Consider the following 10106-nt stretch of genomic DNA (forward strand, 5'->3'; position numbering starts at 1 on the left):
TTTACAATAATGCATATTTTGAAAATTACAGGTAAGATACTAAATGTTTTGTCTGGCAATTTTTGCTTTAGGCGCTTTCACAAAAACACAAGAACTGACTTGCTAAATAAATTACCTGATGGGAATGGATAAATTATTTTAGCCTTAATAATACACAATTTACAGATTTCTTTCTCCCCAGTGTTTTGATATAGCATTTCCATTTTTTGCCTTATGCCCTGTGTATATATTTTCTATCACTGGCTTATTTCATATAAGTTATTTAAAAAGAAAAAAAAACATTTTGAATTTTGCAGCAATTTTTTGTAAAAATAAAGAGACTCTTGTTATAACTGAAAAAAAGTTTTAATCATGTAACAAATGTAAGAGCTGTAGTTAAACTGAAAATAAACTGTCCTAATTCTTACTTTCCTTACCTGATTTTTCTTTTTAACAATGGACCAAAAATTGACATTCAGTTCTTTTCTTGTCTGGTAAATACATTTGTTGTAATAAAAAAAAATACAAAATTTATTGGTTAAAATAACAAAGAAGTTCAGCAGGTTTTCAAATGTTCATATAGTCGGTCTGGTTTCTTCTTTTACTTTCCTCTGCAGCAAACAGTATACTCATCCATAAAGTAGGAAACACTACACTGTGTAGTAAAGTTTAGTAGTGCTTTCTACTTTATGGGTGACAACACTGTACATCAAGTAGCTTCTGGTCGATCCACCGCAAATACTGAAAACTGAAGGTTAATCAAAGGCAAGGCTTCACAAACTGAACCGAACACACGATCAAAATTCACGTTATCATTCTTGATAAAAAGAAAGAAAAACATTCAAAAGACTTGACATGTTGCTCAAAATTAGGCTGAAATGAAGTAGTAATGTCTTAGTATGTTAGTGTGTTTAAAAAACGTTGATCATCAGATTTTCAAGTTGTCATCAGGGTCTTACCAGCGTTTGGAGTCCAAGGAAGAAAGAAAACCCAGAAGTGAGCGTGATCTTTTTATTAACCCTGTCTGAGCCACGTGGTTTACACAGGAAAAGCCCCAACAGTTTCTCACACACACACACAAAAAATACATGCATGCAAGTATATGCAGATGTGCACACACACATGCACACCCACAAAGACACACGTACGCACACACACCACACAGTAGTTGAAATAGTATTTGCACATTTCCTTAAGATAAAGCAGGAATTATTAGTTGTATTAACAGCTTTTTGTAGAGATTTTTTAAATTTGATGTGTATGTAATCTTATGAACCTGTAGCTGCTGTTAGTCCAACTACCTCGTACACACCTAAACATGTACTTGTACTATACTTCATATTTCTTTTTTGTGTTCACACTAAGTAAAAATATCAGATCAATCTATTTTCACAACCTAAAAGTACCTCTGAATTTAACGTCGTTTATCTTAGGAGGTCTAATTTAAGTGTTTATTTGCACATCTGCACACACAGACACAACCACAAGCGCGCACACACACATGCACATATGCAAATTCAGAGTGTACACCCAGGTCCTGGCCGACTGCACCGCTGCTGCCAAGCGTGATCTCAACCCTTTTAAGGACATACTTTTACGAGGTGGCAACTGCTTTTAAAACAAAAGTCAGTCTCTGAAGCAGATAGATATTGATCTTGATAATAATTTATGTGGATGTGTACCAATGATCTCGTAGCTCTTTGCCAATGCAGCACTAAGGATTGACTGAAATAGCAATGTAATGATAAAAGATCAAAGTGAGTCAAAGTAGACTTATTGATTGAGGGAGCTCACTTTGGAGATGCTGAAGCTCTTAAAGGTTTATGTTAGCAAAGGGAGAGCGGTGCTCCTCAGCACGGTCCTCAAAAGTCAGACATTACTGTCTTGCAAGTCTAAAACATTGTGTATAAATTACAGGAAGCACTTTGTATCTCATTTATAATTCTGAGAACTCATTCACGCCTGCATGTTTGTGACAAGGTGTGGGTGGGGGATGGTGGTGCAAGGCTCTTCCCCTATCCCAGCAGCAAATGTGCAATATGCTTGCAACAACAGAAACTTTGCAAACAGAATAGAGATGGGCCTGTGTCCTCTGTTGTCACGACAACCCAAACCTCAGAGTCACACCAAGTGAAATAAGAGGAAGTGGGGGATGGGTGGCGTGCACAAACCGAGAAAAGATGTCCTCGTTAGAAGAAAACGGAGCCAGAAACAAGTAGAAAGAGAGTAATGGAGAAGATCATCAAAATGCAACACCAGACAATAAGTTTCTTTTTATGCAAGTCATCAAATATTAAGCCAGCCAGCATACACATACACACTCACACATACAGATACACACACACACACACACACACACACACACACATATAGGTTGTACCTTTGTGAAGGCTGAAAAAAACAGCAGTGAGTCTTTGCAGCAGGCCAGCATGACTGTGCATCTCTCTGATTATCTCAGCACTGTTGCACCAAAGGCTGTCCTTGCATCAGCCATCTATCCCTGTGCAACATGGGATTATATCCTAAGTGAGTCCTTAAAGTACTTAGGGTGATATAGATAGCGTCAAGGGGCCAAAAACGAGCACAGCACCTAATGACACCGGTAGGTATTATCCTCCCAGCAGGGCTTTAATTGAATTATGTTTTACCTTTGACCATTGAGCTCATGAGAGCAGCTGTAAATAAAATATAAACAACTCAGAAGGCATTAGAATGAGCAACAGGGCGGCAGATATAATCTGAATCTGTCAAGAAAAGTTCACCTTTCCTGTTTCTCTCTCATTTTAGGCATCTAGATTTCTTATTATCATCACTGTTGGTTTGGTTCCATCCCCAAGGATGGAAGAAATTAACTGTCCGAGAATCCTCTTGCACTTTCTTAAACTCAGTATGTGCCTTGTGTTGCTGCTGCTAGTCATGCACCTGATCAGTGCTGCTATACAGTCAAGAGATTTTGATGAGAAAAAAATTTCAGTCACTTTCATGTACTTGCTCTGTATTTAGTTATTCAGTATCTCAAAAGAAAAAAGAAACAAGGATTTAGGACTACACAGATCAATGAAATAACATCTTATTCAGTTCAGTTGTATATATCTAGCACCAAATCACAGCAACAGTTGCCTCAAGGCGCTTTGTACTGTAGGGGAAAAGGCCCTACAATAATACAAAGAAAACAGAGAAAATCCTAAAAGTTAAATGCCCCCCTGTGCGCAAGACAAGAGGTGTATGAACACATAGTGAGTGAAAAAGGTGAATGAAGAAGGAACATTCAGTGCATCATGGAAATCCCCTTGCAGCCTAGACCTATTGCACTGTAACTAAGGGAGAATTCAGGGTCACCTGATCCAGCCCTGAGACAGGATGTTTCTAATTTTAGAGATATTGCACAAATAGAAGAAAACACACATATATATTAAAACGTAGTTTAATATGTGCATTGAAGGACATATCCTGGTCAAAAATGACAGGATATGTGTTACTGGCCCAACAGTGTTACTGGAGGCCAAGGAATACCATCCAGTGTAAAAATCTGGTTAGATACCATATTTCTGAGATATTTCAGTTTTAGCTGAATTTAGAAGCAAAACATTAGAGGCAATCCGGGTCTTTATGTCCTAAAGACATTCCTGCAGTTTAAGTTGGTGTGTGTGTGATCTGGCTTCATGAATGGATAAAGTTGGGTTTCATCTGCATAGCAGTGAAATGTATGCTATACCTTCTAATGATAATGGCTAAGAAAAGCATGTATAATGAATACAGAATTGGTCCTAGCACAGAACTCTGCAGAAATCCATAATTAACTTAAGTGTGTGAAGAGGACACTCCATTTACACCTATTGGATCTATTAGATAGATCTGATTCAAACCACTACAAGTACCTTGTACCTTCAATACCTAAAGCTGATGGTTTGGGAAAAGTAATTACTGAAGTTAACCCAGAAAGGTTAATTTGGGGTAAAAAAAGAGTAGAAATAGTAAAATTATTAATATGATAATCTGCCTCTCTGGAAGTAGCCCTCAGATAGCTAGTCTGCACTGTTAGCACAAGGTATTGGACAAGATGTCAGTGGATGAATTATACCCTTAATCTTAGTTACAGCACTTTCAGAAAGACTTTCACTGCTGTGTAATCCATCATTGTAAATGTAAATGCTATTAGGAAATGATCAGACAAAAGAGGGTTTTCAGAAAAAGAATTTAAATGTTTAGTTTCTAACAAGAAACACTAGAGTGTGATTAAAAAGGCAATTGAGTCTAATAATAGACTAAATGCTATCTTGAGGCTAATATTTTTAGTATCTACAATAATTGCTTTATCTGAGCTGAGCACTAAATCAGATAAAAAGTCTGAGAAATCAGACAGAAACCAGCCGGGTGAACAACAGATAATAACAAATAAGACTTATGAGTTTTCCAACTAGGAACAAGGGTAAGCATCAGACTTTCAAATGAATTAAACCCCATCTGGGTCTTTGGTTGATTAACAATCTGGAGTGGGAGACTGTAACTCTAGTTACTGGTCCCAATTCTGGATAGTCACATTTTAAAAACTTTCCCATGTGTGGGACTAATAAATGTTTATCTTGTCTCTTATCTTATTCTGGGCAGTTTAATGAATTTTGCCAGATTTCTACAAATGAGAGGTGCTGGGATGGATGTCATCTCTCCTAACAAGTTTCTCAATTATCTATAAAGCCCACATCACTCAGACAGCGAGCAATTTAAGGGAAACATGTGGCTAAATATGTCACTCCTGATCTGATTGGAGAGGGGACTAGACAAGCCAGCAGTGTTATGGTTACAATGTTGTTACAATATTAATTTTAGTGACCTCTGATTGACTTAACCAGGTGTTATTACATCTTAGTATCTTATCTGTCTAATGTGTGTAGGGAATGTCAAAAGTTCCAGAAATGATTGCTCATCAAACAACTTGTAATAGCTGTGCTGTGGAAGCAAAATGTCTGATAAACTGACCATAAATCTTGTGTGTATTTATTATCTTTTATCAAGCAGTTTGATTGGCCTCCTATGCTGGGAGGCTTTTTTTTACCAGATGAGATCATGAGATCAATAATTACTGGAAAAGGACATTTGAAAAGAAAAATTGATGATGATTTATACAAATTCTAATTAATTTTTGAGTGTTTTGGTAAAATATTGATCCTTTTCACCTCTTCAAAAGCTAATCATTCATGTGGATATGTGGCACGTAGCCACATTGTTCAGCTGTCTTGGCTCAGTCTTTATCTAACAAAGACCATAAATAAGCAAACAGACTGTTTAATCTTACTTTTTGAATTTGGCGATTGCTGCTGTTCGTTGCTCTTGTGAAGCAGCACGTTGAAATGTATTTCTGTTCTGACACAAGGGCCGCTCTCATTCAAAAGGGTTTATTTGTCGTGTGTGGTTAAATTGGTTTATTAAGAAGTTATCGTTTGGTGAGCAGTCCTTTGTATATTGGAAAGCATGACTGATTTGGATTAAAAGTGTATGATCCAGGAAAAAACATACAGGAATATGCCATGAAATCTTTAATCGTGACTTTATTTGATTATTAATGACATTACAAATGACAAAGAATTGATAGGTAAAACATACCTTAATAATACACATTATAGTGTTAACACGTGTCTGTATTTTAAATAAATATGACACTTTTAAGTCAGAGTTTAGATGTTTCCAGAACAGTAGGAAAGCATGTAATAGAATGCATCATGATATTTATCAGAAATATTATATCAGCACAAGTGAATACATGTGAATCAGAATCAGAATTCTTTATTGCTATTCTGCTGAAGGCACAATGAAGTCATATGTTGTCCCATTCAGTGCAAAGAAAGCAATCTAACCATCCTTAAACATTTAGTCTATGTCCCCCAAAAATGTGTGTAAATTGTAGTGAGATCATCATTGTGAAACATTTAAAACCAAAAGTAACTAATTTACTTATTTGTCAATAACATATTTTGTTGTAGATAAAATCTTACATATCTTACATATTCCAATTCAAATAAGCATGTAGTGTTTGATACATGTTGTTTTGAAGCATCTATTGAATTTACATCCTTTACTTTTAAATATACACTACATTATTTTTTTCTTCTTCTATTTGAAAATCAACAGATGTCACAAACAAGGGTATTTGTGCATAAAAATTGATTAAATTAAATAAAGCTTGCACTGGATAGCAGCACTGACTTGGTGAACAACACACAGCTGACCAAAGCAAGTTGGCCACTGGAGTAATACACCTCTCTTCCATTCAAAGGCTGTACTGGTCTGTAGTTGTTGACCATTTTCTGTCCATCATAAAACAGAAGTTGGCTGAAAGCAGTGAGCTGTAACAAAAAAAATAATTAAACAGGCAGTTAAACATGTACTTTTATTAAAAATAGTATGCAAGGGGCATACTATGATAGAACGCTTTGCTAATAAATACAGCTATTATCAATGATAACTAGGCAACAGAGTGTGTCTCACTAAAGTTAACTTGCTGCTTTACTATACTTGTTCTACTATAACTGCAGTTTTTTCATATAACTGTTTGAGACCAGTACAGAAATAAACAAAGAAGTGCACTTGTTTTACATTAAATGGGTTGTTGAATGTGTAATATTTCAATAATGTTTCAGTAATATAAATTAAAATTAACACATTTTTCATATAGACAGCATAATTTCAAGGTTTATCCATTTTGAAATACATTTTTGGGTAATTTGGGAGCAGTGGAAACAACTGTAATTTGTTAGCAAACAACTCAAAGAGCCACATTAGCATAGGCTTGTGTTACGTATTACATATAAGCCCTGTATTCTTTTTCTCTGATCTCATTTCATGTCCCTATGCTTTCTTGGGTAAAGTATATGCCTCATTAGCACTTAAATACACTGCTTTTTTTTTTTTACCCATAAGGTATGTGTGAAATTATTCTTGTTATTTTTAACATTAAGTTTCCATTGTAACAAATTTACAATGACCAACTACTACCATCTAGTGGCTATAGTTATTGTAGCAAACACCTTGGGTTGCCATAACGTTTAATATTGGTCTAATATTTGTCTGTGATTCTGGTTATACCTTTATTAGTGTCAAATGTAGCCAGTTTAAATAAATTTATTCAGAAACTATTTACAATTATCATTTGGGGGTTATAAAAAGTTTCCAAGAAAAAGTTATTAAAAGTTGCCTTAGTGTTACACTAAATTAAATTTCAAGGATAAACTCATTACAATCCTCTTCTTTATAGATTCAGTACGATGTAGGGAATGATACCTGATTCCTGCTGAGAGGAATAGTGCTTTCAAACAGGGTCCAGACCACAGCTTCAGCACAGTCAGGTGTGGTGAGGGAGCCCTTGTAGCGAAAGTACTTGGTCCTGTTAATTTCAGAAGGAATGAACATGTCCAGGGAGACACCCACCAGCGTTACATTCGTTTCTGGTTTGATGAAATGTTAACAAGAACATAAAGTCAGAAAGTCAGAAAAGACTTCAATCATCACTAATCCTCAAAAAATCTTCAAAAAGGTTTTATTGTGTTGTTGTGGATGTTATATAACATTGTGTTATCTAATAATAGATGCCCTTTAGCCTAGTGTAATCAGCTACATATTTAGGACTCTATATGGAGGGTGAAAAGAAGATTATTATCATTTTTCAGAAGATATAACTTACTAGGTTGAGATATGTATTTCAGTGCACTGATAAGATGATCATACTTCTCATTTGCAGACTCAGACTCCTAAAACGAAAGAATAAAATGTTAACCGTCATACCAAAAGCAGTTTATAATTAAGAAAACAAAGTTAGTACAACATACAGGAGCTAATTTGATTTAAAGACACACTAAAGCTCAAATTATACAGGACGTGATCATTCAGCAGCTGGAGGGTTGTTCAGTCTGACGGCAAAGGCAGTCCTCTGGAATGTTTTCTGATGGGTCCACATTTATGTAATAAATAATCAAATACAGCAGATTATTTGCATTTGGGAGCAGTATAATTAGAAAAGCTTTAACTCTTGCTGTTATTCTTTTTGTTGTTTATAATCTGCCATTTTTTTAATGGTTAGTCTATTTTTCCTTATTATGGGAACATTATACCTGTATGCTGTTTTAAAATGTGCCTTTTGCAAATGTTGTTTTTTTTTTTTGTGGCTACTAACTAAACTACTGGTTTGGGCTGGATGCTGGACATTTTTTTGAAATGATGTTTACCAAGTACCTGAAAGAAAAATCCCAAAACAGCCACACCCGTACTGTCTTTTGAAGCCTCAGCTAACGAGTCATATTCTTCTTTTATATGGACGATATGCATCTACAGATAAAAGAAAGCACTGCATTAGAATAATTAGGATCTATTTGAATCCAATACATAAAATTACTTAAATACATATAGTGTCAATCACAAAATATTTCTACTGATTTATGACATACTGTACCTCCATTGGAAACTTTTCTCCATCAATTGTGTGCTCAGAACCAAGTCCTCCATCTTTGCCCCAGTGCAGGTGAAACTGAATTGCCTTGTATTCATCAACCAGATTTCCTCCTTTGATTTGTATACTGGAAGGCAAATTTAGCTGAACTGAAATTCAGAATTAAAAAATAAAAATAAAAACCATTAGACAATCTTCCATGGATGCTCCCATTATTTCAGTTACAAATGATCACACATGACACACATGACACATGCTTTTGCACATGACATATTTTAAAAGGTATTTTTGTTACATGAGACGCTTGGTTGCTATTATTGTCCATTTTACCACCTCCTCCTCCCTATACTTTTATCCATGTTATCTACAGATGGGGTAATTGCATTTTTACAGCCAGAATTGACATCATAGTGTCAAACTGTCTTCCTCAAATAAACTTGCAATTATAATTAAGACATACCACTGTGGCCATTGTTTATGAGGCTCCCATAAAAAGTCTCTTTATAACCGGTGAAGTGAAAAGGAGTCAGGCGTTCATCTGGTAGCACTTTCCTTGTGACAATATTAACTGGAGACTGAGATCTGCCATTGCAGGTTTGTGAAACCAGTCCCCACAGCTCTGGACCTGTGAGGAGAAGAATAGAAACAGCTCCACTAACATGCCTCCTTTGTTTAACCATTCATTTGGCTTGTTTTATTTTTATTTTTATTTTTTATTTTTTTTTTAAGTTTACCTGTGCAGGTGTGGTTGCATTGAAGTTGGGAATAGTAGCAAAAATCTAAAAGATCAGGTTTGGAATATTTAAAAAGAGAAAAGAATTATTCATCTGTAGGTTATGAGGTATTAATTTTTGAGCATTTGCAATCACAATCGCATGTGACTTTATCTAATCTATCTAAACTTTTAATACAATTTTAGATATCTGGTTGAATTAAATTGACCCTATTGGTCACAAGCACATTTATATTAATGATTAATTATTTCAATAAATACACTTTTGATTTTATGTATTTCAGTTGTATTGTAGTCAACATTGTTTACTGAAGGCAAATAAAATCTATCATTTTTTGCGTGCAGTATCCAATGTCATGCAACTTATACACAAATTAAAAAAACAAAGAAATATAAAACTCACACCTGCCCCTGAGACGAGACTCACAAAAAATGTGAAGAGAAATAAAACAGATCTGAGCAGCATTGTGAATCCACTTATAGTGTAGATTCTTCCAGCACTGACTGTTTTCAAAGATGATGCCTGAATCAAAGTTCAACCAGACTATCATTCAACTGGGAGCCCCACCTATCACCCCCCGTTTTATAATGCACGCTTTAGATTTATGACACCTAATTTGTGAGGACAGTGACACACAGCAAGAGATATCTCGGCGTTCATATTCTTGAGATAATGAATGGACCCTAACGCTGAAGGTGTATTCCTCCAGAAATGAGCCCACAGGTGATTTGTCCAAACTGCAAGCTACAGTTACATTTTTGAAGTTAAGGGACCTAGTGGTGATGTGAAAAAATGCAAGTGACATGTTTGCGGGTGTCGTTACCTTTAAGAAAAACTGCAAAGTAGATTTATTAACCACGAGAAGTGTCATTTTTTGGGATTAGATTTGTGATACTATTTATGAGTTAGGATTGTTTTTATCACTCTTTTCTACTATGTCAGGGTCACATGAGACA

At 35.4% G+C, this 10106-nt stretch overlaps 1 protein-coding gene across 1 annotated transcript; it reads right to left on the reverse strand.

Annotated features, from left to right (window-relative positions):
- Positions 1-5507: 5507 nt before the first annotated feature.
- ca4b (carbonic anhydrase IV b) lies at positions 5508-9235 on the reverse strand (the record flags this gene model as incomplete). The annotated part of the gene is made up of 7 exons (XM_026192992.2): positions 5508-6320; positions 7255-7418; positions 7655-7721; positions 8203-8295; positions 8420-8565; positions 8877-9041; positions 9151-9235. Coding segments are annotated over 7 exons (894 nt in total), but the record flags the coding sequence as incomplete, so codon positions are not given.
- Positions 9236-10106: the final 871 nt, after the last annotated feature.

The sequence above is a fragment of the Astatotilapia calliptera genome, chromosome 14, assembly GCF_964374335.1.
Source record: "Astatotilapia calliptera chromosome 14, fAstCal68.1, whole genome shotgun sequence".
NCBI classification, from domain to species: domain Eukaryota; kingdom Metazoa; phylum Chordata; class Actinopteri; order Cichliformes; family Cichlidae; genus Astatotilapia; species Astatotilapia calliptera.